This window comes from Peromyscus leucopus, chromosome 7 (assembly GCF_004664715.2).
Source record: "Peromyscus leucopus breed LL Stock chromosome 7, UCI_PerLeu_2.1, whole genome shotgun sequence".
In the NCBI taxonomy this organism is placed as follows: domain Eukaryota; kingdom Metazoa; phylum Chordata; class Mammalia; order Rodentia; family Cricetidae; genus Peromyscus; species Peromyscus leucopus.
The window spans coordinates 36,255,967-36,283,867 of NC_051069.1; the positions used below are offsets into that span (position 1 = coordinate 36,255,967).

The window sequence follows — 27,901 nt, forward strand, 5'->3', positions numbered from 1 at the left end:
ATGTAAGAGGCATTCTGGCTCTATATACTGGTGACTCTATATTGAACCAAAACTAAAGAAAGTCCTGATCACAGTATTCACCTAAGAAAACCAGGAAGTCATTAATGCTTTCCTATTCTTTCCCTTCGGAAAAACCTGCACGCACATCTTGAAGAGGGCAGATGGCCCATGTCCCTTGCTACCACTAGGGGGTGTGATGAGCACACTTGGGAGGATAAGCCTGGGGCTTGGAGACCCTGAGCATGGAAGTTGGAGGTAGATGGGCTTCCGGCCTAGGGGAATGCTGAGGGATGGTTCTTCTGAATGCCTGGGAAGGGTTGAGCAAGAAGCGCCTTTGTCGAAGTGGGAGAGATGAGGTAGGCCAGCCACCAGACAAGCTACCCAATGCCTCCTCCTTGCCAACCAGGTCTGAGTTGATGCTGAGCAAAGCATCCCTGCAGGGTACAGATTGTTTTACATATCATTTACATATTACTTCTTTGGAGTCAAAATAGCACTGCAAACCCCTCTCTACCCAGCCCCCTCCCATAGTTCTGATCTGTCCCCCGGAAGAACCGCCAGTCCCTGCACATCCCATCCAATCCAGGTGTTCCAGGTGGAAAAACAAACAACAATCGTGGATCTCCGTTAGTTCCCTGGGCTGTCTGTACTCTGTACTAACAGCGCGGCCCCTTTTCTTCTGCCCACAGATCCTCCATGTGAATCAATCCCATGATGCAACATGCCTCCCCAGCCCCAGCTCTGACAATGATGGCCACGCAGAATGTCCCTCCCCCACCCTACCAGGACAGCCCCCAGGTGAGTGTGCCAGGGATGGATGGGGAGGTGTGGTAGCCTTGGAAATCCAATGTTGAGGGTGAAACTGGGATATTCCAGGGTCCCTGGCAGGCCTGCCTCAGCTTTAGCCTGCCAGCCCCTGGGGCGGCTTCTCTGGATAGAGTCTGGTCTGGTGAATACGGATGCCTGGAGAGTCATTGGGCTTGACCAAACCCCAGGCTCAGACACTGCCTGGGTTTATTGTGTCACCAGGACCGTAGTCTGGAGTTGTGATCATAGATCTGTCTGCCACTCTCACCCCGCAGACATTGAAAAGAACAGGTAACGCCCTTAGTCCTGCTCAGGGCAAAATTCACACTGGAGATCTGGGGATGCAATGTGCACAGTCCACCTGTGAGGGTTAGGAGACTTCCCACTTAGCCCACTACCAGACCTCCCTTCCCCAGTGCCCAGCTACCAGCTTGGTAGAAGAATCTCTCTCTCTCTGGGCTCTGCTGGGCTTCTGCCTAGAAAAAGCAGGCTTCTTGGTCCGTGGCTTCAATTCCCCTCCCCCAGCTCCCATCACCCATCATTACTTCAGCTCCGTGTTCTTCTGAGACTCCTTCCCTAGCTGCAAAACCTGTGACCTTCAGCAGCAGTGTCTTCCCAGTACTTTGGTTCCCTCTGGGTTTTTCTTTTGCACCCCCCCCCATACACACACCAGCTGGAAATGTCTAGCTTGTGTGGATTGGGCTGCTGCAGACCCTGAGACCCCATCCCCTCTTGTCTCCACTTTCGGTGCCTCCCACCAGCCCCTGAGTCTCCAAAATCGTGAGCTCTGGGGCTGTGCTTTCACAGGAGAGTCCCTCCTTTTGGCCTTTACCTGGTGTTCTCCTCCTTTCTCTAGGAGGAAATATGGCCAGTCCATATCAGTTCAATGATTACCTATTGGGCACGTGTCTTGCAAACTGCACCCTTTAGAATGTTCCCTTGGCATTAACCAAGGGAAGCCCTACTGTGCATCAATCCACCTTCTTTGCAGCAATCATCCTCCGACTTTCTCCATCCCTTGCACACCAGCATTTCAAACACAATCATCCTCACGGACCACATGGAAACGAGTATTCAGATGTGGAGACAGGGCAGGGGACTTTGTTCACATTAGGACCTATGGCCTCCTGATGCCCAGCTTAGTGTAAGCCCAGAGGAGCTGTCCTGTACACAACATCACTCCCAACTTCTGGGAAGTGGCCAGATGATGTGAGGCCACTTTGCTGACCATTTTGACTCCTCTCCCCGAAAGTACAAAAACCCTCATCATTCAGTGGCCTCCCAGCACACGTCCTTGAGTCTCCAGGCTCGCTCTACCCGGGATCTTTCATGTTCCTTCTCTGAACCTCTTCAACTTTAGGAGATGGGATGAGGATGGAGGCTACGGAAGAGGGGTTAAGGCAGCGATGGAGTGGGCGGGAGGCACCAGGGGGTAGGGTTTCCAAACAGAGGCTCCAGCAGCTTCCGGTTCATGGGAGAACAGCTGCTTTCTCTGGTCCTGCGGTATTGGCCTTTGGAGTCAGATGGCCCCAGAGGTCCCCTTCCCAGTCTTTAGGGCCAGGGTGGCTCTCCCGCATGAGCTTGGCCACTAGCATTCCATGCAGTTAGTCCCCCTGCCTCTCAAGAGCTAACTCCAGCTTCTGGGGGGGGGGGAACTCCGCTCTATTTCCCTTGTCATGTCATTATCCTAGAGAAGCAGCTGCTCTCTGACACGGTGTCTTCTCGGGGAAAGCCTGGCCTTCTAATAGGACCGTGGGTCAGGCACGCAGGGGACCCATCTTAAATGGGGACTCTCAGGAAATGAGACCCACTCTTTCTCTACCCCTTCAGGTCTAATCTTGTGACACAACTCTATGTCACCTCCCCGGAAACCCAGTTTCTTTCACAGGCAAGGAATGGACAGTCTCTGATATGGAGTCCCCAAAATGAGAAAGGGAACGAGAAGCAGAGCCGCCCCTCGGAGACCCATGCAATCGTTTTAATAATGTTCCCGTTGTGCTAAGGGCTAGCAATACTGAGCGTAATCTATTCAAATGCACAGGAGAATGTCACTTTGGAAAATTAGGAATCTGCATTAAAAAATTCCCAAGCCCCGGACCTTCTTTATAATAAATTAGAATTTTCTTCCTAGGCAAGTTCTTAACTTGGCAATTTTCATTTTGAAGTTTGGGGAATAAAGTTATTAAAAATGAGGAAGACTTTTTTTTTTATTCCTTTCCCATTTTAGTAGAGAAGCATTAATGGTTATGGCCCCATGCTATTTGGGCATAAGCCAAAGTGGTATGATGGCTAAGTGGCTTCTAGCCTCTCTGGGCTGTTTGAGTTTGTCTGGGGGAAACTCTGTGACTTCTCATAAGGACATCATCATCATCCTGTTGATTATGCTCCGAAGACTGACTGTATATTTAGAAATTGTGAAAACAACAACCCAGTAGAACCCTTCAAGCAGACCACTTCCTTTTTCCTTCCCGTGGCTTTCTGTGGAGTTCTGTTGAAGCAGCAGTGCCCTCTGCTGTGGAACCACAATACCTCAGACTCTGGTTTCTCTTTAGATCATTCTTTAGTACATTTTTGTCTTAAAAAAAAAAAAAAAAAAAAACTCAATTCCAATATGCTGCGCCTATGCCCTTGATCCAGACCCTTGTTTTATGCACTAAGGAGATAGGGGTGGATTGTTCAAACTCAAGAAATCTGTAAGGATTGGTTAGTGAAAATGTTGTCTATAGGGAGGCTGGATATGAAGGAGATGTATGGAACCTCAGCTCAATGCATCAGGTTGATTCCTCTAAATCGCTGTCTTTTCTATTCGTATGCAGCTCTGTCCCAGTGGGTGGGCCTGGCCATCACAGTCCCTGGGATTGTCACAGCCTCCACTGCTACCCCAGAACTGCTGCCAGCTCTAATGGCATTCTCAAAGTCAGGTGCCTTTATTACGTATTCGTAAAATACCACCAAATGTCACTCTGGTCTCCTTTCTAGAATTCTCCTGGTGTCAACCACCCTGTGACTCCTTCTAGTCGTATGCCCTTCATTCGTATCTCTCTCTGCACCTCGGAAATACCTCGACGTCTTCCTGTTCCTTGCCAGACAGCATATGCCCATGCAGCATCCTCCACCGTGCCAAGTCTCCCTTCTGTAGCTCCACCAGCAATCCCAGGAAGCGGATTTGCCAGTGAGGGCAACAACGTCTCCACCCTTAGGCAGCAAGCCCCACCCTACTCTTCCTCAAGCATAGGCACATGCCTACTGTTCCAAAAATGTTCTTGGTGTACAGGCAAGACACATATTTAAATCATCTGGTCTACCGGTGTAGATATTCAATGTTTAATATTCTCTGTCTGCACATCCCCTGCAACCCGCTGCGTGAACGTTTGGCCAGGAAGCAGAAATCCTAATGGATCCTTTTTCAGCTCTGGTGGATGTGGCACTCAGTGGGTAGGGAGATTAGGGATAAATGGATAGACAGGTAGCTGGGAGCTGACCCTGAATGGCAGCACTTGCTCTGAAAGAGACGTTGGCACTTTACTCAGGACTGGCTTCCTCGTTCATCAGAGAACTCAGCTTCCAGGCTCAGCTGGGGAAGCTCCCTTCTGAAGGAAGCCCTTTGATGGAACAGAGTCCCACCGCTTTATCCCCCTGCAAAGAGTAAAGAGAATGGTGTCAGGGACACAGGGAACTGCACTCCTAGATCCAGGGTCCAAGCGGTGATTCCCACCTTCCTGCAAGGAGGAAGTTAAGGGCAGCCAGAGACCGGGCTGCCCAGCATTCTCTCTTGCCCTACTACGCCTACTTCCCCTCTCTAGCCTAGCCCTGATGCTCCAAGCAGAACCAGGGGTGCATCAGGCCTGGGGAAGCTGGCTGGGCTTTGATCAGTCATTAGGATCCCCATGCTGGTTTCATTAACAAGGCAGAAGGGGGTGGATGGGGCCCCTGGCTGTGAATGGCCTCCATCCAGGCCATGCAGCTGTGCCGGGCAAGCGGGTTCAAATGTTGTCACACTCCTTTACATGGCTCTCATCTCTTTAAGGCCGGGAGCCCCCTGCCTTGCCGAGTCCTCTGCTCAGCTGCCTGTGAAACACATTCACTTTGCAGCACAGAGTTAATTCATCTGCTTTGAAAGTTCCCCTCAGCCTTTTCTGTAGCTATGATTGACAGGTCCCTCTGCCCCTGGGGGCAACACCCCAGGGACCATATGGGAGACCCATCTTCCCTCGGTTGGACTCATCAAAACAGATTCTTCTCTTTCTTTTATTTTGTTGTGGGCCTTTCTCCCCTTTATATTCAGTGACCTTTTTCCCTGCCTGCCTGGGCCACCCATGTCTTTAGACCTGGATTCTCCATCGCATGAAGGCAAGAGCAAACTCCAGGTCTGACTGGGCCCTCCCGGCCCCTGCATAGGAGATGATGGACTGGCCCCGGGAATAGAAAGGCTGTCATGAAGCAGGCTCAGGACCAGCTCCAGCTTTTGCCTTTGATTAAGGTACTACCTCAGTTCCTGTAGTTCCCAGAAGTGGAGATCTTATTGTCTAACTTCTTGTCGCCAAACAGGACAAGTGCCCTAAACAGCTACAAAAATAGTTAGCGGCCCAAGGATGCAAAGCCTAAAATAAATCAGGGAACAGGCGATCCAAGTCAGCGGCAGGGCTGAGGAACACTTTACATGTGTGTCCTTTCCTGTGCCACCTTTGAAGAGATTCCGAGTCCCTGAGGACTAGCAGGAGGGGCTAGGTGAGTAAGACACCGGGACCCCTGTTGCCCTTGGAGTTGGTGGTCTGGGGAGTAGGATGACTCGCCATAGCAGACATTCAGGGATCCTGGCTGTGACCCTCACCATGCTGATCTTTATCACACAAATCCAGGCGAGTCATTCCATTCACTCACCTTTTTAACAAATGTCCAGTGCTTCCTGCAGGCCTTGCCAGCCGTGTGCTCTGTGTGGGAGGTGCAGAATTAGAGCCCCCATCCTGATGGGGGCCGTGCTTACTTCTGCCCTTCTTGCCTTGTAACCTGTGAACACTGTAGTGTGAACCTGGGGTGGGGTTTCTCCGCATCTGCACAGCCAGGCTCTGGCTTGATTCCTCACTGCATCTTCTGCACATCTCCGTGGCCCAGATGGGATTGAACTTTAATTACTTTTTTATTAGGAACACAATAGGCATATCAGATATGTTTTTCCAGCTAAGAACGAACACACACACACACACACACACACACACACACACACACATACACACGAATAGACACATGCACACAATCAGACTCTGTTAGGCTCCCTAAAGGGTCTGTTGGAAATCACTGGCTGGCTTGGAACTATGACAGAAGTGAAGGATCCTCTGGAAATGAATGGGAAGAGGGGAGTGGTCACATCCCTCAAAACTGTACAGAGCTGAGAAGTGTGAGGCAGGGTTTCTATCCCTTTCCTGGCCTCCGTGACAGCTTCCTGTCAATGATACCCCAGGTATGCAGTTGTGAGGGGGGTGGGGGGGGCAGCAACTGATAACACGCAATTTTGTAAACCACTGTCTATAAAGCTGTGTGTAATTATTTAATTAGTCAAGACACTCCCCCCGCCCCGCGCGCCCCCATTTCACAGCATCCTAACTCTTCCGTGGACTTGTCTGGCTAGCTGACCCAGGGATCCTGGTGGAGGAGACTCAGGCCTTTGTCCCAGTACACACACACACACACACACACACACACACACACACACACACCCCGCCAGGTGGCCAGGTGCTGCCCTGATTCCGTTCCTGCTTCCCCTTCCTAGGGCAACTGCAGATATTTTGAGGAGCTCTCTGTAGCATCTTGTTTGTCCAGAGCCTTTTACCTATCACTTACTCATTCTATCTATCATTCAGTCATTTAACAACACATTAGAGCTGGGAAACCCATTCACCCATGGAGATGCCTCCCAAGTGCACAGATGTTGAGAGTGAATACAGATACAGACGAGGCAGAGGCCAAGGCTACCTGATCCAGCGGAGTGGGGAGAAAAGAATGGATTCTTGGGAAAGTTAGGACTCCAGTTCTAGAGGAGTGAGGATGCTTCCTACAGAGGCAGCCATGGGAATCCTCAGACATGTTTGGGCAGCTCAGAGCATTGGGGTGTGAGGGGCGAGAGCATGGAGAGGCGTGCTGGTCCCCCTTGCTGGGGTTCAGTGGCAGGCCCCAGCTTTGAGCACTCTGAGACCATTGTTTCCCTCTCCATCACTGGCCACATCCGATGCTGTCTCCCACCTGTTCCGCCCAAAGCTGATATTTACCAAATGGCTTCCAGCAATGACCCTCTCCCAGGCAGGACTTTGGGACTGTCTTCTGGGTGCTAGGAAAACGAACCCATGCTGGCTTTTTCCTGCACCAGAGGGAGTGCCAGTTGCTAGCTGGAGCCTTTGAAGCCCTTGGTGGGCCAGACCCACCCAGAATCTGTCCTTTAGGACTGCTCATCCTGACTTTCTCCTGTCAGGTCTAGGGCTTGGGAAGGGGTGGGGGATGTCTTAGAAGTGTCTGTGCTGAGAAGATACAGATATGGGTCGATCAAGGCTTATAGCAAGGAACCTGGAAGAGATATATGACCAAAGACACACGAGAACAGTACTGTATGTGGCAAGGGAACCCAAGAAGTGTGGGCCCTGGGACCTCTCAGAAGAGCGTGGCAGAGGGTGGGGCATGGATTCAGAGAAGATTGGCAAAAGGAAGCATCAGCAGTGCTTAGTGGCCCAAGACTGCACCTCATGGTTGAAGCGCTTGCCTAGCATGCACAAGGCCCTGGGTTCCATGCCCAGCACTGCAAGTGATCCCAGAAAGTGTTGTGAAGCAGTTAGCTGAGCGCCCGTTCTTTGCCATGCTTCTGTGTGGCCTCCTGCTGGAAATGGGGAGAGGTAGCATTCACTCTGTTCAACTGGGACTCAACGGAACTGCGTCACCTGCGCCAGGGGACAGCTGATGATTGGTAGTGTCTGTTTCTGTCACCCTGTGTCCCTACTTCCTGTTCCTAAGCCCATACTTGCCCCACTTCCCTGGGAGTACCACAGAGTCAGTTCTTCTGGCAGAGGCACACCGATGTCGCGGTACCCCAGGGCAGACCCACAGAGAACAGAGGCAGCCAGCTAGTGGGGTGCATGATTTATGGTATGAGGACTATTATTAACAGCAAATGCCAGGCGAGGCTTATTCAGTTCCAGCTGCTTTGCCATGCATTATCTCACTTTATTCTAACAACCTCTAATCATAGGCATAAAGAAGTATTCCCATTTTATAGACAGGAATCAGAAAGGTTGAAGAATTTGCCCAAGTCTCACAGGCAGACAGAACCAGACGTAAAGGAGATGCCCACCTCAGCGCATCCTGCTGAGATCCGTTAGCTCCAGATCTTGGCAGAGTGGCCATTGCTCCAATCAGCATGTGGCCAGAGACTGTAGGCCTCCCTGTTATGACCTAAGGCATTGGGGGTCAGCTAGAAAGGTAGCAGTGCATGATGGGAAGTTCTAGAGGCTCCGCACCAGTCCCTCCTACATCCCATAGAGTTTGAATGGCCGCTGGGTTGGACAGTGGGACTACAATATGAACAGGCAAGACCTGGCCACTGCCATCACGCATCCTCCAGTCTGACAGGAGAGCGAGACAAGCTGGCAGATAATTGAAACCGTGCTACCAGGCCACGCAAGCACAGAGCAGGTGTCCTGCCCACTCCGAGGTGTCTCTGTGTCTCTGTCAGCACCACAAAGGGACAGCTGCCCCTCTCAGCAGGCATGGAGGTAGGAAACATCACTCCTGTACCTCGGATAAAGCATCAGAAGGGAAAGTTACATATGCAAAGTTGGCCAGCAGTCAGCTCAAGGCTGAGATTCAAAACTACTTTTATGTGATGCCAGGACCTCTGCTCTCCCCCTGTGCACAGTGCCTTTCTAGCATGCTAGGAAGACTTCGCTGCGGTTCTCTACTCAAGGCTACCCGCTTCCACCTCTGTGAGTATCAGAGCAGAATTCCCAGTGGATGCTGGTAAGAAATAGCAGTTGACTGCAATTTGGAGCTCAGGGTTGAAGCCCCTACCTAGCCTTCAACGTTTTTCTCTAGCTCAGGGTCTCTGGGGGCCCCATCCCTCTGTGGCCTCCAAGAGAAAAATCAACACAGCACTAGGCTACTTCAGGCCAATAAGCCCTCCACACTTCTCTGCTTAGGTCCCACCTGTCAGAAGTGTTGTCAGCAGAATCACTGTTGGGGGAATTGACTTGAAATTCTGTGTGAGAGGATTGTTGAGGGACAGACACAGACCATAGAGTCTCCAGGAGTTTCTTCAGCTGCATGGATGTCTGTTTTCTTGTCTGTAAAATGGGCTGAGGACCTGCACAGGATTGCTGTTCAGCATGAAAGCCTGCTGCACCCTTTTATTATTCAGGTAGATGCTGATGGGCGCTGGCTGTTCCCCCTACACCCGGAGAAGGAGGGTGCTTAACGTAACAGTGTCACACAAGTACTAGTGAGGACAGCGAGAGCGGCACTTTCTGGCCTCTCTTACCTCCACCCAGAAATGCTGCTGCTCTTCCTGGTATGAAGACAAGACTGCCAGAATGGTTGGATCTCTTAGCTCCCCTAGATATTGGACATCTCTTCATGTATTTCATGAGCCTCAACTCTTCTCATTTATAGGAGGGAGAGAGGAAATGCCACTTGAGAACTGGGACAAGGGAGCTGAAGAGCTGGCTCAGAGGCTATCTTTTTGCTATTCCAGAGGAGCTAGGTTTGATTCCCATCACCCACATGTCTGTAACTCCAGTTCCAGGATGTCTGACACCCTCTTCTGGTCTCTGTGGACACCAGGCATGCATGTGGTACACAAACATCCATACACAAACCAAAAGGAAGGAGGAGAAAGAGAATAATTGGGACAGGGATCCTTGATCTCTGGGATTTGGGCTGGGCTGGTTCCATCCTGGGGACACAGAGGATTCTGGCCTGAGACTTCACTCCAAGAAGGACCCACAGCCAAAAGAAGAGGCAAGAATCACACAGATGGGCCTCCCCAGAGCCAACACTGTCTTGCCCTGTCCACAAGACGTGATCTTGACCTCTCGATTACTCCTCACAGTTTGTGGAGCAGGTATTTCTCCTGCATTAGGAAATACAATAATGTAAGGAGACTTGCAGCAAAATGTGTCGCTGAGAACCCCGGGCCTGGTTCATGCTGCTTCACTTGCTAAGGTCTGTTCTGATCTCCTCGTCTGCTCTCAGGCATTACTTAACTCTGCCTTCTTCCTCCTCTGTACCCTAGCTTCTTCTACTTTTAAAGGGACCGTGGTGCCTATTTGCGTTAGTGCCATCCCCCACCTCGTCCACAGTGAGCCTCATGGGTAGAATTTTCCTTAAAGGAAACGCCACGCCAGGGTCTGGAGTGGCTGTTTGAGACCAGCTGTGAATGTACTGAATGGCCTTGTGGATATGTTAAGACTAGTTTCTTCACATGTCAGACCAAGGAGAATGGAAGGAAGTCACTTCGGGAGTACCCTGGAATTAGTGGTGTGCTGGTTAATAACTAACAGTTGGCTTTGGGGGCAGGGCTTGGGGAGGAGGGTTCAGCCCTGATTTGCACTGTTCACCAGTTTTCTTGCTGTAAGTGCTCCCACTGTGGCCAATTTCAAGACACCCAAACGTCAACCAGTTTGCAAAATTCCCGGAAACTTCAACCATCGGTTTTCACAGGCGGTTCTGTGAGGCCATTTAACAGCCTTGCCCTGCCCAGGTTCACCCAGCTCCTTCCCCTGCCTCCACTCTTTAGACTTTGCTGCCCCTAAAATGGATGTCAGATTACCTCCATATCCCTGTAGGGTCTCTGACCTTGTGAACAGTGGCTGGTCCTATTAGAATTCCGGGTCTTTGGAAATGGCTAGCAAAAGAAACCTGTTTGGAAATAAACATTCATCCTCCAAACCCGAAAGAAATGCAGACTTGGCTGGATTGCCCCCCATGAGCCACATAAATTTGAGTCATCCTCCTTCTCAAACCAGCTCTGATCTCTCCCACCCTCTAACAGTCTCTCAGGGTCTCTCGGGAGGTCTGCAAATGACCGATTTTGATTTAATTTTTATCCTAAGCATTCATCTTTATCCCATCAGGACCTTGGCACTGCCTTCCCCCAGTCAGGCAGAGGAGCACCTCCCTCACCCTTTTCTCTTCTAGAAGCTCATCTTGGTAGAGACCTCTGTGGATTCCTTCAAGGACACCAGACAATTTATGTAGTGGGCACAGCAGAGGGTCCCAGAGCATTGATATTTTGCCCTCCGATGAGCTGTGTTGATGTAGTTGTGCCTGCTTTGTGACTAGAGTGACTTCTACAACTCTCGTGTTTCATTATAAGCCCCTCATTCAGATAGTGAAAGGGGATCTCATGTTTCCCCACTTCCCCTGCTTACCAACGGATGCTTACACAGTCTAGGTTCCTTCAGGTAGCCTTCACCAACAAACTACAGAATCCCTTCACCATGCCGGACAGCTGTCCTCTGAATGTGCCTTCATGGACTTGTTTAACCTGAGGGGAAACAGGATCCTGACCCGCTCTCTGTGCGCACTTGGTTTCATTACTGCATCCTCACATAGCATTACTTCATGTTGGGATTTGCTTGTTTAATCTGAGGGGAAGCAGGATCCTGACTGCTCTCTCTGTGCACTTGGTTTCATTAGTCCGTCCTCACATAGCATTACTTCATGTTGGGATTTGCTTGTTTGTTGCGCACAGATACATTACACCTTGGCTATATCGAGCTAGCCATCAGCTAATGCATTGATAGTAGCCCTGTATCCCCTGTTCTGCACTTACATTATTGATTGTGTTTTATTTTTAGAAATGTTCAATTTTAACTTATTAGATGAAAAATAATCTTATTAGATTTGCCCTGTTGTCCAAATCCATAAAGACCTTTTGGGTCCAAGTTTCTCATCATTCACAAATTTGTTGAACATTTCCTCAGACAGCCTTTACATCACCAAGAAAAATCTTTAAAAAAAAAAAAAAAAAAAAGATAACCAAAAGAAAGAAGCATGTGGCCTTTACCTAGAAACTTCCCAGATGCTGACATCTGTCCTTTAATTGCTGTCTGTGAGGTATTGTTCACAGGCCATGCAATTGTCCACCAGGCCACATACAGGGGGGGATGTGTTACCCAGGAGAATTACACTGTATTTTCCTCATCTGCCAGTTTAATGATCTTGCCAAATTCTCCATGCTGCTGGGCGCTGCTCTTTGTAAGCCCAGAGCGTAGTGCGGTGCCTCATATGTGGCAGGGATTCTGGAAGCACCTGCAGACATGCCCATTAGTGGGTGAGGGATGAGAGAATCCAGCCCAGGCCAGTGTGAAGAGGACCACCGTTTTTCACTGAGTGTGTCCTTTTTTTCTGCGTCGTGAAGTCTAGTACAATATTTGCCTCACTCTTCCTTCATGCAGCACCTCTTTAAAGACCACCAATCCCTAATGCATACTGATGAGAAAACAGGAGCTTAGGCAATGGAAGGGATTTGTCTGAGGTCAAAGGCTAATAAAGGGACAAGCAATTGTCTACTGGCTTCGAGGCACTGTGTGTTCTACCAAGCCTGTTCTGCCATGAGTTTGCACGTGTAGCCCATAGTGGGCAGGGATGGCGAAAATGATACGGTATAGTAAAACACAGATACTTTTTACAGCATCTCATTTATCCTCTGCCATTCATTAATCCATGGATTCAACATATATTTGATACCTTCTAGTGGTAGAATACAACTGTTATGAGCCCCCCTTGAGTTTTAGAGAGGAGTGTGGAGAAAACAATCAAATATACATATAGCTTATGGTCATGGTAAGGAATATTCAGGAAGAATAAAGCAAGGGGCCAGTAGGGTGAGGGGGGGCTAGATTTGTCTTTAAAAGGTGGCACCTGAGCAGAGATATAAGTAGGAAAAACAAGATCTGCCCATGTCCTGGGGATATCCACATGGCAATCATGTTCTGTATTCACAAAATACTTCTTCTCCTGTAAAGCACAGACATAGATCCTATCATGAACCCCCAAGCTGTGAAATACCTGATTCTGGATATTCATTCATTTGTTCATTGACTCTTTCTCTTCACAGATATTTTTTGTCAAACCTCAGTCATTTTTATTTAAGTGTGGTCAATTAAGTTCGATGTGGTGGTGAATAAGACATTAGAGGCGGAGACAGATGGATGTTCTGCGCAGGAACAGTGTGATAAGGGCTGTCGTGGTGTCAGGGATAGGCGGATGGAAGAGAACAATACAGATGTGTTGACATAGCCCCATTCTAGGGGTCTAAGTAAGAGAATATAATATAAAAGAATTAAATCCTGTTATATTTTTTCAAAGATTTTAGTGATATTGGACCATTTCGTTACATGAAATTTAGTCAGAAAATTCAATATATTATATTAAAAGGAATTGGTATAGTTGGTGTAAAACTTGTTGGCCTTGGGACACCTTCAAAACCCTATGACATGCTATGAGAACTGCTTCTCTAAAGTTGTTGCTATGACCAAGAGCAGACATTGGTTCATTGTCCATTACAAACCTCATCATCAGGTGGCCATATAAGCCAAGTTTGGAGAGCCATTCATTCAGCTGTCAAAACTACTGGAAGAATCACCTCTTGGCTTGCATTAAAAGGGAGAAATAAAGCTGTCCAAATGAAAAATATTCAGCCTCTTTTTTCCTGCCTTTAAAAGTTATCTAATCAAACTCATTACTATTCAAAAGACTCATAAACAGGAGCTGGAAAGGTGGGTCAGTGGTTAACAGCACTTGGTACTCTTGCAGAGAACTTGGGTTCGGTTCCCAGCACCCACATGGTGGCTCACAACCATCTTTGACTCCAGTTTCAGGGGACCCACTGCCATATTCAGACATGCATGTGGCAAACATGCAATGCATACATTCATACACAAAACCACTCAGACACAAAAGACTCATAAACATAATTTAATAGTTTATTGCATTGTGGTTTGGGTTTTTGTTTGTTTTCACTTCTGGGCTAAGATCCCAGCATTTGCAGTAAGAACTATTTCTCAGGTTAAGACACAGTAGCTACACCTGTCATCCCAGTATTTGGGAAATGGAGACAGGAAGTTTACACGTTCGAGATGAGCCTCAGCAGCAGACCAAGTTTTAAGCCAGCTTGGGCTACAAGAGACCCTGTCTCAGTAAAATAAAATAATTTCTGTTTTCAAAGTGTGTTGGGCATCCATTCTCTGGTTACTAAGTTGATTTCTAGAACATACTCATTTAAAGAAAACGAGAAGACTGCTTTACTGTCCGCTGTAGCAAATGCATAAGGATACACATCACGTACGTCTGGCTCTGTTGCCCACACGCTCTCCTCCAGGGACAGCACAGACCAAGGAAGTCCTCTCACTCCACCTAATCTGCCTTCCTCTTTCTTCTCTCTGCAGATGACAGCAACCACCCAGCCACCTTCCAAGGCCCAGGCTGTCCACATCTCAGCACCCTCAGCTACTGCCAGCACGCCTGTGCCCAGTGCCCCCATTGATCCCCAGGCCCAGCTGGAGGCTGATAAGCGAGCTGTGTACAGGTAGGGGACTCTCCAGCCAGGCTTAGGTGAGATAGGGGAATGCAGGTCATCAACAGTGATGGCCAACAGCAGCTTGCCTGAGCATCCCTTGATTCCGAATCCACTTGCCCCTGCTAGCTGGCCACTGCGGGTTTGCTTCAGCTTGCAGGAACTATCTGTGAGAGATAGGAAAGGCTGGGCAGGGTCAGCCATGAAGACTCCCTTCCCATCTCAGGTGGGAAGATGGGCCCTACTGAACCCCAGAAACCCTCAGTTCAGCCAACCAAAACCTCTCTTCACCGTGATCCTCATTACCTTCACTCCAACAATCATCTGGTTGCACCCCCTACGACTTGGTAGTGCATAAACTGTGTGCATGCAAACAGGGAGAGCTTATTAAAACACATAGTCCTGGGCTGCAGGCTCGGACAGGCAGGATCAGTTGCTCAGTCAACAAGAAGAGGGATGTGAGTTGTCAGCATGCCAGGGAAACTTGATGCAGCTGTTCCTTGGCCACACTCTGATCCGTGCTGCCTTGCAGTAGATGTTGTGTGTGACTGTGTGGGTCCCGGTATTTCCCCAAAGTGAGAGTGTGCTGACAGCAGGTAGCTTGTTCACCTCATTCTGCTTGCACCGTGTACCCAGGGCAGCATCCTGAATGGGAAAGGGGTGAAGCTCAGGGAAACACCCGTCTGCCTTAAGGAACTCTGGTTCTAGCGTGTGTGGTTGGGGAAGTCAGTAGAGTTATCTGAAAATGGGCCTGAATGAGATTTGTTCGTGAGGATCCCAGGGTACAGAGAAAAGATAACCCGATTCTGCACTTGGTGTCGAGGCTGGGCTCTGGCTCACATTCACCTCTGCAAGTTCACATGTTGCCATGCACCAGCAAGTGCAGAGCACCCTGCCAGGGTATACATCACAGCTAGTGCAAGTAGCGTGGGGATCATTCACCCAAGACAGGCAAAGAGGAAGACAAATGAACAGGAAGACTGATTCCTTCCTTCCCCCACACCCCAAAGACAATGCCTGTATGGTAATGGTGGCAATTAATGGTGTTATTATCATTATCAGCAGCATTATTTTTAGTTACTCAGGTAAGCTGATTGCCTCTAATGCCAACACCTAGGCCCTGCAGAAAAATAAAAATAAAAGTACCTGGTCCCTGCCTGTGCAACTCATAAGCCAGGTCCACTGCCTGTGGATGCAGAGCTCTGCCCAGAGAATTCTGGGATCTGTTCACAGTAACTGGCATTGGTAGTTCTCAGAGAGGACAAACTGGCCTCCCTCAGTGTCCTCCCTCCTTCCCTCCCTCCCTTATACTCTCCTACCGAATCATTACTATTAATATTGCAGGCACTATGTTAGACTCCTGGGAAACAGGGTGAGGTAGGAAGGTAAACACAAGTGCTTGTCACCCCAGGACCCAATCGATATGCAAATAAGAAGGCACCACTGTGTACTCAGAGCAACTGGGCAGATTTCCTTTGGGAGGCAGTGTTTGTGGCTGATCTTATTGGCTGAGCAAGAGGCTCCACCAGGTGGAGAAATGTGTAGGCTAGCCCTTCCAGGCTAAACAGAATTTGCTGTGTTATAGGGTCAGGATTAGCCAGTGGTCAGAGCAGCCTCAGGTGAAAAGAGAGATTTCACAGCTGCCTGTACGTGAGCCTGGGTACCTCTTGTAGGTGTGTGCCTTTGTGAGCATGAGTAGCTTGAGAAGGAAGAGGAAGTATGTGACCTCTGAAAGCTACCCAATGACCTGATGGCTCAGGCTTACACCCATAGTGCTCTGTTTAGATCACAACTCCAAATGTAGTCCATGGGCTAGCAGCATCACATTATATGGGAGCTGATTAGAAAGGCAGTGTTCCGGGGCCCACCCAAACCTCAGGATTCAACACGTAAAATTCACATGGTCTTGGGTGATTCCTATGCATGTTAGAGGCTAATCCTAGGCATCTTCGCAGAAACATAGGGAGGGGATGTGTATCGAGCACAGATCATAGAGTGCCTCTGATTAAGAGGATCTTTACGGGCTGGAGAGATGGCTTGGGGGTTAAAAGCACCGGCTGCTTTTCCAGAAGACTTGAGATTGATTCTCAGTACCCACATGGCAGCTCACAATAGTCTGTAGTCCAGAGTTTCCAATGCCTTCTTCTAGCTTTGAAGTGCGGGCAAAATATTAATACACATAAAATACTAAAATAAAAAAAAATAGGTGTTCTTTGGGAGAAACCATTAGGGTGGCTAAGGTGGGGTGCTGAGAAGACCATGCATGGTTCAAACACAGTGCCCCCCACCCCACCCCCACCCCACCGGTCTCCATTCCGGTCTCATTATTGCCCCTAGGCCACAAACACAATTACCATGGTGCATCCAATCATGGTATCTGCTAGGCATAGGAAGTTTCTGGAAACCCAGGCTTGTTCCTACCTCTCCCCGAGCTTTAGGTTCATGATGGACTCAAGCAGCACATTTAATAAGAGTTAATGAGGCAGCCCGTGTGAGCACCTGGCGCCATGGCAGGCACAGAGCAGAGTTCTACTTGACGAGGCCATCACATCCATGGGCTCCAAGTCCCTCTCAACATTCCAGGCTCCTGCTGCGCCCGAGCCAAGCTGCAGGAGAGGTGACCCCACTGCCCCTGAGACCTGCCCACCATGCCACTTGAAGTCCGTACGGCCCAGGTCTTCCTTCACTCAACACTTCTTCCTGCACACCCTTTTTCTTCTCAGTGGCTAACCCAATAAGAGCCTTTAGCCTTTGCCGGAGGAAGGCTGTGGCCATCTGACCCAGTAAAGGCACTCCTAGGCTAACATGGCCGACTGGCTCCTCACAGACAGGTTGGAGCTAACACCTTTACCATTGCCCAGCCCCCTAGCTCTCCAGTCCTATTGCCTCTGTGTCCAGAGCCCCAGAGTTGTCTCCGACATTCACATCTCTCCTTCTAGTACCTGCGGCCCTCTCTGCAGCCATTGCTTGGATGCCCAGCCTCCTGGAGGGTCGGTCATTTTAATTAGATTTGCCTGCCCAGGGCAGTGTGGTTGTTCCAAAGCACATCAGCGAGTCCACATTTTATGTCAATAAATACAACAAGGCCCTTTCCATCCAGATTAGTGCCCAGCACTACTTTTTTGGAAGTCTTCCTGTGGCCCCTTCCAGGATTACAGATGGAGGAAGATGGGGGAAGCTCCCTGCCACAGCCCCTGCTGACAGGCAGAGGGGCAGTGTGACAAAGGGGAGGAAGCCTGCCAGTGCCCCCAAGGTTTTATTTGTGTATAAGGATGTGTTAATGAAATGTATTGGTTCCCTTCTGATCTGGAAGCTGGGGGAGGGGGCGAGCAGAACTTGTCTTTAATTGGATCATACCAGAGCATCATCTGGGCTAATCAGCAAGGCAACCAGGAGCTCCGGCTCAGATTAATGATTTCAGCCTAATCCAAGCAGATCCCATGATTGGATGCACATCCCGGGTAATTGTGTCTGTGGCCCGGGAGCAATGAATGATGAGGGGGAATCGGAAGAGGGGAGGCCCGTGGAGTCGGGGGCTTTAGGTTTGGATGGTCCTCAGTTTCCTCAGCCCCCACCTCAGCTCCGATGTCTCCTTCCGGGGAAGTTCAAATGTAACTTGGACGGTAGCACCCCACCTGCCACGCTGCTGAACGGCGGTCAGGTGTCAGGTGCAGTTTGAGACCAAGGGATTAGGAGGCAGAGCAGAGATGGGGCCAAGAGGGTGAGGTTAATCCAGCTTTCACTCCCCCTCCTCCCCTCCAGTCTCCTTCGTTCCCCTTTGAAGTGTGTGGGTTCCCATGGAAACCGTGATGTCCTGGGGAGCAGAAGAGTGGCAGGGAGCTAGGCTGGCCAGGTGCGAGTGGGGGAGGAGGGCGACTTTGCTGAGCATGCTCAGCTAAGGTATTGGCTGTCTCTCCTACGGCCGGCCGCAAAAACCTCCCTGACAGCAGCGCCCACTGGCAGCCCCGAAGTTACCTGGGATAAAGAAATGTGGGCCGGAGGCCCGAGTGGCAAGAAAATAGTGAAGCAGCTGTGCTTTGCTTCCGCGTGAAAAGGCACCAGAGGGGCAGCTGCAGGCTCGGGCAGAGAGGGTGGCTTCTCTTCTCCGCCCCGCATCCCTTTGTGTCCTTACAATTAAATTAGTTGGATTAACATCTGGATTAACTTCTCTGTGCCCTCCACTTGCTAGACTAACTCCGTGAGGACAGGGCTGAGTCCCCAGCCTTAGCTGTTAGGCGACCAGGGTGCTAAAAGGCTCGTGGAGGGGACTAATTAAATAGGTTAGACAGTACCCCCATAAATACACCATGGCCCTAGGTTGGTGTGCTGGCTATCGGCTGGGGGGAGAATCGAGGAGCATGATTTGTAGCATTGCCAATTTCTGTGATGTAAATGTTCCTTCCATGACCCACTCAAAACGGCTACGGCAGAGTTGGAAAAAGATGCACAGGGACTCAGTCTTGCCAGCACGAAGTACAATCCCCATACAAGGAGCCAGGTCACAGATGCACAGTCCCCATTCACAAATGGGGACAGGGAGATAATCCTACGTCTGTAGACTCTGTGGAGTAGCCTTCAGTGGCCTTGATCCTATCTTGGCTCTGTCCTCTGGGGTCTAACACTGGAATCTTGATTTTAAATGTTCTGTCTTTAATGACTTAATGCTTCAGAAAGTGCAAGGGTGGAGTGCACGCTGTGTAAGTGTGTAACTGTATAAGTGTGCAAGCACCATGGCGCTCCAACTGAACCCCAAGGCAGAGTTTTCTCCTTTGGGGATTCTATACAGTGCTTTTCTGTCTGCTTGGGCAAGCCCGCTGTCAGCATCCACCCTTGTCCGAGAGCCTTTGCCGGCTTACCAGTGAGCGAGCTCCTTCATGGCCGCTCCAGAAGTCCTGCTTTAAACGCCTCTTTTCACCTCCTCTTTCTCTTCTCCTGGCTTAGAATCTTGGCTTTTGCATACTGCATATGTGACTCTATCTTCAAATCAGCCCTAGATCCCATGAGCCAATTATCTGGGAGCTTCCACCCAGGTGCGCCCTACCCCCTGAGATCCCGTGCCCTGTTCAGCTGTCACTCAAGAAAGCAAGGTGCATTCCTAAAGCGCTATGTATATTACGCTCATTCCTGTCGCATCCAGACTGGGTTCCTCTCAAATCCACACCTGTCTGGGAAGGCAGGAAACAGGACAGTGAGCAGCATTCCGATCACTCCCATGAGACCATCCTAAAGGTCACCGAATCCCAAGCCTTGATCCTGACAGTCCCTTTAGCCGGAGGTGCAAATTCAGCCTAGCAACCCGTGCTAGGCAGGGGAAATAGAATAATGTTCTAGAAATAGATGTGGCGATAACTAACTTTGTCACCTTGGGTGAGTTAATCTCTCAGAGCCTCCATTTTCTCAACTGGAGAAAAGAAAACACTAATAGCCAGGGTAAAGTTACATAACATTAGGCAATGCCCAGTGCAGAGAGCAGTGTGCGTTCAGTGGACTGAAGGGTCGTAAGCACTGGCCCAGCTGTGTGGCTTCGGCCTGCTCAGTCTGAAGCCTGCGGTGATGTAGGCCTCAGGCTTAGGAGCACAGCCTTGGCAGTTGCCTGCTTCACACTCTGGCTCCACAACCGGGCCCCAAGTCTTTCCGTGTCCCAGCTTCCTCATCTGTAAATGGGAGTGAACGTAATACTATCTTTTCAAAATCAGGGCTGCCATGAGGATTAGATTTGCACAGGCAAAGACTTAGTAAAGAACCTGAGTCGGGGCAGGTGCTGGAGAGGGGCTTGAGAATAAGTACTTGCTGCTCAAACGCGGAGACCTGAGTTTGGATCAAAAAGAAAGAGAGAGAGAGAGAGAGAGAGAGAGAGAGAGAGAGAGAGAGAGAGAGAGAGAGGTGGTGCTCACTTGTAACCATAGTGATGGGGATGTTTGGGCAGGTGGATCCTGGGCACTCACTGGGCAGCCAGTTTAGGCTCCAGGGTCAGTGAGAGACCCCATCTCAAAAAATAAAATAAAGGTGAGAAGTGAAAGCAGAGACATCTGACATCTACCTCTGGCTGCCTTACACATGGGGCAAATCTGCCCCCCCCCCCACACACACACGTGTGCACACACACATGTGCACACACACATCTGGCAGATGGTAAGTGCTCTCTGTAGGTGCCAGCTCTGTGGGACATTTTGGGAAATTGAAGCAAGCAGGATCAGCAGGGCTAGGAAGTAAAGGGCAGGAGCTATGATGATGAGAAGGGGGTTCCTAATCAAGTGATTCTCACAATGCTATTCAGTTAAGCATTTATTTAGTGTGCCGTGAGATGTAAAGCATCTTAGTGAGTCCCAGAGGCATTACAAAGAAGGAATGTGCTGAGATGGAGGAGGATGGACATAGAAAGGAGCTGAAATATAAACTTGGCACCATAGTTAGGGCTCCAAAATGTACCCAGTATCTGCTCTGTGTGGGAGAGTCACTCTACTTTTCCCAAGGGAGGCAAGTCCCCAGAGAATGGCATCAACAAAGCTGCCCTTCCAGGGGCTGGGCTGGGAGATGCTAGGAAGTCAGTGTCTCTACGATCAGGCTAGACAAGGGGGCAGGGACCCTGTTGTGACTGTCCTCTTCAGCAGCTTCCTGGCCAGGGCCCTGGGAACCGCCACTTCCTAACGATGCGTCGCTGAGGGAGCTTGTCCACCCTGTGACCAGAGAGTGTTCTGGCTGCTACTAAGCGACCCCAGGGGTTAACTCTCTGTCTTCCCTGGGACTATGCTTGCTCGTGTATGGAATGTGTTGGATAAGAACACAAGAGGATGGCATGAGAGGAAATGGAGCCATTCCAAAGAAGCAGTCGGGACCAGAGCTCTAGGCCAAGGCCTCTGAAGTACTAGGTACAAGGGACAGATGTTCCAGGCTGTGTCCTCGGCCGGGCTTTGTGGGTTGGAAGCTTTCGTGACCGTTCCCTGCTCTCTGAAGTAGCTGGATTTGCTGGCACGGGAAGGAAAAATCTCAGCTACTGGCTGTCATCAGGGGTTCCAGTCTTCTGGAGCCGTTCTCTGGGAAGTGACACCATGCTCATGTTTCTCCGGTTCCAACAAAAGCCTGTTCTATCCCCTGCCCATTGCCTTTTGAAGGCTCTCTGCCCAAGCTCGGCTTCTGCACAGGTTACTAGCAGGCCAGCGGGCTGCAGCTGTGGTGTTCACAGTATGCCCAGAGATGGTTAGTCCTGTGCCTTCGCCACTCACAGTTTTCGTCTTAGATAGAGCTGAGGTGGCCACAGACTGTGCCCACACCTCCATTAAGATGTAACTTATTGATAAGGGGCCCAAGAATCCAGAAGCCCAAAGACTTATCCTCACAAGGTCATGCACTGTTCAGTACACAGAGATCTCAGTGACCAGTAACTACATCCTAGGAAGCATACTCCACTGTCCCTCTTCACAAAAGGGGAAGTAGCCAGTACTGGGTCTCCCTGATCGGGCCAATGAGGTGGGGTAGAGTAAGAGAAGAGCGTGCGGGGAGCTTTAGGGCTCCTACCTCCAATGGCTTCTTCCCAGGGTTGAGCTAACCCAACCCACTCCTCCTTTAACCGGTGGCATTCTGCATTTCTTAGACACTGATCCATTTCATGGTTGTGTGGAAAGAACATAGAGCAAGGCTTTGGTCTTCTGACTCTGTCATTGGACAAAATCACCAAACCTCTTCTGAAAGGCCATTCTACTCCATCGAGTAGACATCCAATGAGAAAAACAGGGCTCTGTAAATGCTGAAGCCTTGTCCCCACACAGAGAAGTGTTGTTAGCAGAGGGTGAACTTCTGGAGACCTAGCTGATAAAGCAGAGATGTTTTGTCTCGGCAGAAGTCTCGATGCTGAAGGGCACATAGGACAGTGTGGTTTCTGAATCCAAGATACATAACATTCAAGGACAGTGGAATAAAGAAAGGGATGAAGAGATTCAAAATTAGCCCATGGTGACTGGTGACACAGCTCGATGGGTAAAGGGGCTTGCTGCCAAGCCTGAGGACCCGAGTTCAATCCTCAGATCCCACATGGTGGAAGGAGAGAACCAACCCCTGCAAGCTGTTCTCTGTGACTTTCCACCCATCCACATATAAACTAATAAATAAATGTAAAAAAAAATCAAAACTACCACGTGGGAGAAAGAGAAGAGTTCAGCATTTGGGGTTTGAATATCCAGGTATAAGCTTCAAATCACATATTAGCTTGATGAAATCATTCAGCCACACAGTGTGTCAGTTTGCTAATCCGTAGAATGGGTGTGTAAAGGGTGCAGGGGTGGATTGCAGTTAAGTGTATTATAAGAGCTCTTTATAACTAAACAAGTGCCACCAAATATGTGCAGATATGTGTCCAGTCCCTGCCAGTGACCAAGGTAAAGTGGATGGAGCTCCCTTACCTTCTCTAACCCGGTCCTCTCCTGCAATAGGACCTGTTTGTGAACTGGCTGGATTTCTGGTGACCAGGATAGAAGCTCTGACTGCCTCTCATTACCTGCCTAATTTCAGGCTTTCCTGATTCTTTTCAGTGCCTGTTACCTCTGCCTTTCACAAAGGGGCTGGGCAGAAGCCCTATGTTAGATTTCTTTATTTCTTTTTCTTTCTTTCTTTCTTTTTTTAGATTTTTGCTCTTATAGACTAGATTTAACATCCACATTGTTGAGATTTCATATCTGTCTCTCTGTCTTTCTGTCTGTCTGTCTCTCTCTCTCTCTCTCTCTCTCTCTCTCTCTCTCTGTGTGTGTGTGTGTGTGTGTGTGTGTGCATGTACACAAATGTGCATATAGATGAAAGGATATGGCCTGCCTGGGTCCCTCACTCATCGTCCACCCACCTGAGGGAAGAGAGCTGGGTTGCAGCCCAGGAACCCAACAGATGCAGCTCCAATTTAGTAACAAGAAGAAGTCCTCTCCAAGGCAACCCAGGCGAACATACCGCCCACTGGGCAGGACTAAAAATAATCCTGCATGCTTTCAACGTCACACCTGAAGTAAAAATACATCCAACCAGGGGCTTCTGGCTTGTTCTCCCCACCCTGCTCTGTTCTCTCCATCTGGTGCTTTTGAAGTGAGGGAGAAGTAGAGTCTGAACATGCACCTTTTTTCACACCCCACTCGAAGACCTTCCACCCTTCCCCACCCACATACCCCAGCAGAGGCAGGTCCTCTTGCAGCAGCCATGTCCACAAGCTGTCAGATGGCTAAATCTGACTCAAGCTTGCCCAGTAGCAGCAGATTCTGAGCCAGAAAGAACTTCAGGCTCCTGTCTCAGAAACCTCATCTCTGTAGTTACTGCTTGCCTCATTTGAGTCTTCCCATTCATCAGTGGTCAGAGCTGTATTGATCCCTGCTGGTACCACGCTCAGTTTCTACATTCATTGGGAATTTAGGAAGTTATCAGGACACAGACTTCACCTCATAGTAAGGAAGATGGTTCCATGTGCAGCAGCTGTGGTTAGCAGGATGAAATCAATGTCATAGAGAAATAAGGAATTCTTACTGGTGGTACTTCTTTGATTAAAAGAAAATAAAATTTTGGCTGGGTCTGGTGGCTTGTGACTTTAAGCCCAGCACTTGGGAGACTGAGACGGGAAGATGGCTGGAGTTTGAGGCCAGCCTGAGCTCCATCATAAATTCAAAATCAGCCTGGGGTTCATAGCAAAACCCTGTCCCAGTAACTCAAAAGCAACATAGAGAGCAGACGTCATCACTGCCAAGAAGCTGTTGTGACTGCCATCAGAGGGACAGCAGAAAACAGTGTCCCTGACACATGACCCGCTTGTAAGAATACATCAGAAAACCAGAGCGAGCTCCTGGACATTAAAAGCATGACGCTGGGCTGGTGAGATGGCTCAGTGGGGTAAAGTGCTTGATGCTGAAGCATGAGAACCCGAATTCAGCTATTCGACTTCCCATGTGAAAGTCGGGTGTAGCGGTGCATGGCTGTGACACCAGCACTGGGCTGGGATGGAGTGACAGGCAGGTCTCTGGGGCCTGCTGGCCAGGCAGCCTAGCTGAAACAATGAGTGGGAGGCTCAGCAAAAGATTGTGTCTCAAAGACCAAAGTGAAGATCAAGAAGAAGGTGACCTTTGTCCGCCACATGTGCCTTCAAAGAGGAAGGAAGAAACGGAGGGAGGGAGGGAGGGAGGGAGGGGGGAGAGAGGAAAGGAAGAAGGAAGAAACAAAACAGGGAAGAAAGTTGGTCTTGCATTCTGAAAATGGCACACCATCTCTTTCTCTTCTCTTCCCGAGCCTCTGTTGAAATTAGCACATGGGCTCATTTTCCAGGCAAGTGAACCAGCAGACGAGGGGGAAAAATGTATTGAAGTGGATGGTATCATTGTTGCTTTGCATAAAGGAGTCCACACACCTCCAGAGGGGATAAAACGAGTATTAATTGATAGCTTACTCAGCGCCAAAGACTGTCTGTGTTTCTTCATTTAATTATGCGTGGGAGGGATTTATCCCTGTTATATAAAAGTGGAAACTGAGGCTCAGAGACATTCTATAATATGCTGAAACGTCATTGCTATGAATTATTGTGCAAGCGGGACCCCCCCCCCCCACCAGGGTATCCTGTGAGTGCAGGGAAACATGCTGGGCAGATGCGGACTGGGCATTCCATGCAAGCATGGCGGAGGTGGCTGTGACCAGTAATTCACCACCCAGACACTGCATCCACAAGTCTCTCCGTGGTAATTGGGGGCAGAATCCCCAAAGGCAGTGCTTGTTCAGCTGATAGGCCCAGAAGATCTGACAGATTTTTTTTTTCTGTGGAGTAGAAATTTGGGGAGACTGACCCACCTTGACTTTGCAGTGTGGGGCAACCGATCCTCCATTGTTCCACTTATTCACAGTCTGGACAGGAACTCAGCTTTTCGCTGTGTGGCCAGCCTTGCCATGAGCTTCCGGGTGGAAGTTCTTCTGCGGCCATCCGTCTTCTTGGAGGAGACACAGGATGCTGCCAGGAGCTGACATGTCTCTCTATCATCAAAAGCTTTTATATTAAATGCCATATTCTCATATCTCTACAGGTGTTTGAGGACTGGGGGATCAAAATCTGTTAGATGTATTTATAACTTTGAGAGCATATATATATGACTTAAATCTGAATATACAGGTTTCCCAGTTAGTTACAGCTTAATGAAGTTAGCAAGGACAGGGAGGTTCGAATTCTGAATAGACCCTGAGTAAGGAGAGACATTCTGTAAGATGTTGGCAGTGATATCTGATATCTGAATGTCTTACCATTTTTAAGGCCCTGTAGCTGTAGTTCTGACCTTTGAGTACAGCCAGATTATGATCCTGAATGACTTATATGGAAATAATTATTTCTTAAGCTGTCTCCTGAGAAGGCAAAGAAGAGTGACAGGGGAAAGATCCCAAGGCTGAATGGGAACAGGAGAAAAGGGGCTTGTGAGTCAGGGTGCAGCCCAACTCTGAGAAAAGGAAAAGGAAAAGGACCCTCTTGGAGGACTCTGTGCCAGGGTTTCCATCCCTAACCTAGCCCTCCAGCCTGTCCTGGGAACAGGGAGCACAGGACGACCTATTCTCCTCAGCTGCTTCAAGCTGGAACAGGGCGCAGGTGGTCAGGAGGACGCTGGCTAGTTAAAGGTAAGGAGGGAACCCAGGCATGTGGTCATCTGACCTGGCTGTAGGGGCAGGGAACAATTACGATTGACTGGTCTGGTCCACATCACGTAGACCAGAATCTCTGCTGGCATCTGTAGCAGGGGAAGCCCTGCAGGTTGTGGTCCACAACTGCTGCTCCGATGTTTCTGCCAGCCTGCTGAGATGTAGACTAGAGACGGGAGTTAAAATGTGTGAATTTATTTGGAGCCTTTTGGCCCATGGTCTTAATAATTGGGAAGAGCAGGAGTCCCAAGACCAGGAGAGAGAAAAAAATACCATCCTTAGGAATAGACAAGTGAGAAAAAAAATAAAAGTTTTAGATAAATTAGTATTATCAATCAGTACTGGAATCCAAATTGTGGAAAGGCAGGGAATGAGTAACCAAGGAAAATTTAAAATCCTGAGCTTTTGACCCAAAGTGTATCAGAATTGTATTAATATTAAAATCTGAAATTTAAAGTCTTAATATGATGGTATTGCCTGTATGTAGTCCTGCTAATGCCTGGAGGGAAGTGCATACATCTCCGGCTGTGGAGGAACAGCAGGCATCAATTGAACTTCTGCCCCACCCAGACGGCTGGAGCCTGAGAGAGGCAGCTGGGGAACACCAGGCCAAGGCCAGAGGACTTTTCCTCGGCCCATAAAACAGCGGTGAAACAAGGCATAGCGGAGGTGATTCCTAACCTCCTCCATACTGGCGGCTGGACCATGTGGCTGCCCTTATTTAAGATGGTACTGCCCAATTATGTGCTCACCCCTATCAAATATGGCACCTGACCACATGTTCATGTGGGCTTGTTCTTTCTTTCTTTCCTTCTTTCCTTCTTTCTTTCTTTCTTTCTCTCTCTCTCTCTCTCTCTCTCTCTTTCTTTCTTTCTTTCTTTCTTTCTTTCTTTCTTTCTTTCTTTCTTTCTTTCTTTGAAAGTAAATTGAGCAGATAAGGAAGAGATAAATTGAAGCATTTAAAAGTCAGTCATGCCGGGCAGAGGTGACGCACACCTTTAATCCCAGCACTTGGGAGGCAGAGGCAGGCAGATTTCTGTGAGTTCGAGGCCAGCCTGGTCTACAGAGTGAGATCCAGGACAGCTAGGACTACACAGAGAAACCCTGTCTCAAAAAAAATCAAAAAGGAAAAAAAAAACAGTCAGAAAGAAATATAGATGTCCAGATCAATCATACATTTCCATTCACACATAGGAAATAGACCTTGTGAAAGAAAGACAGAGAAGGAAGTGGGTATAAGGCTCAGCGGACTGACCTCTGGCATCACAGAGGGTCAGCGAAGACCAATGATAACTGTGCAAGACAGCCAATGGACCGTCATCACAAAGGCTATGGACTGTGGAATTGAGAGGGCACAGGCAGCCTCCATATGCCATTGCAAGGGATGGGGACTGAGCCTGAAAGACACATGGTACCAGGGAGGGTACTTGTGGGAAAATGGCCAGAGGGGAATCTTACTGATCCGGTAGGGTGAAGAGTCCCCTGGCGGTGCTCCAGCCTGAAAAATGGTGGGTGGTACAGGGTCCTAGAGTGCTTCAGACTGCCAGTGGGCAGGAGAAAGCAGTGGGATTGCCTGGCAACATTGGGCGCCAATGCTATGAATTATTTTGGGGAGGGGGGAATCCCGAGGTTATCCTGTGTGTGCAAGGAAACATGCTGGGCAGGTGCATGCCGTGTGGGCATGGCGGCAGCAGCCGCAGCGGCCAGTAATTCACAACCCAGACCCTGCATCCACGTGGAGAGTTTATTATAACAGAGAGACGAAGAGAAAGATAGGAAAGAGAGACAGAGAGAGAAGAAGGAGAAGAAGAGAGAGAGAGGTCAAAGGTATGCACTTCGTGGGAGGAAAAGCATAAGAAAGAGAGAGAGGAAGGGGAGGAGTTTTTCCTTAGAATGGGGCTTTTACGT

The 27,901-nt window shown here is 49.2% G+C and overlaps 1 protein-coding gene across 4 annotated transcripts in view; it reads left to right on the top strand.

Annotated features, from left to right (window-relative positions):
* Pknox2 (PBX/knotted 1 homeobox 2) overlaps positions 1–27,901 on the top strand; it is a 273,098-nt gene that overhangs the window by 191,243 nt on the left and 53,954 nt on the right. For all 4 annotated transcript variants that reach the window (XM_037207622.1, XM_028858447.2, XM_037207621.1 and 1 more), the window contains 2 exons: positions 690–798; positions 14,235–14,374. In XM_037207622.1, coding sequence (XP_037063517.1) covers positions 712–798; positions 14,235–14,374 — 227 coding nt within the window. In that variant the 5' untranslated portion in view covers positions 690–711. The remainder of the gene's footprint in view (positions 1–689; positions 799–14,234; positions 14,375–27,901) is intronic.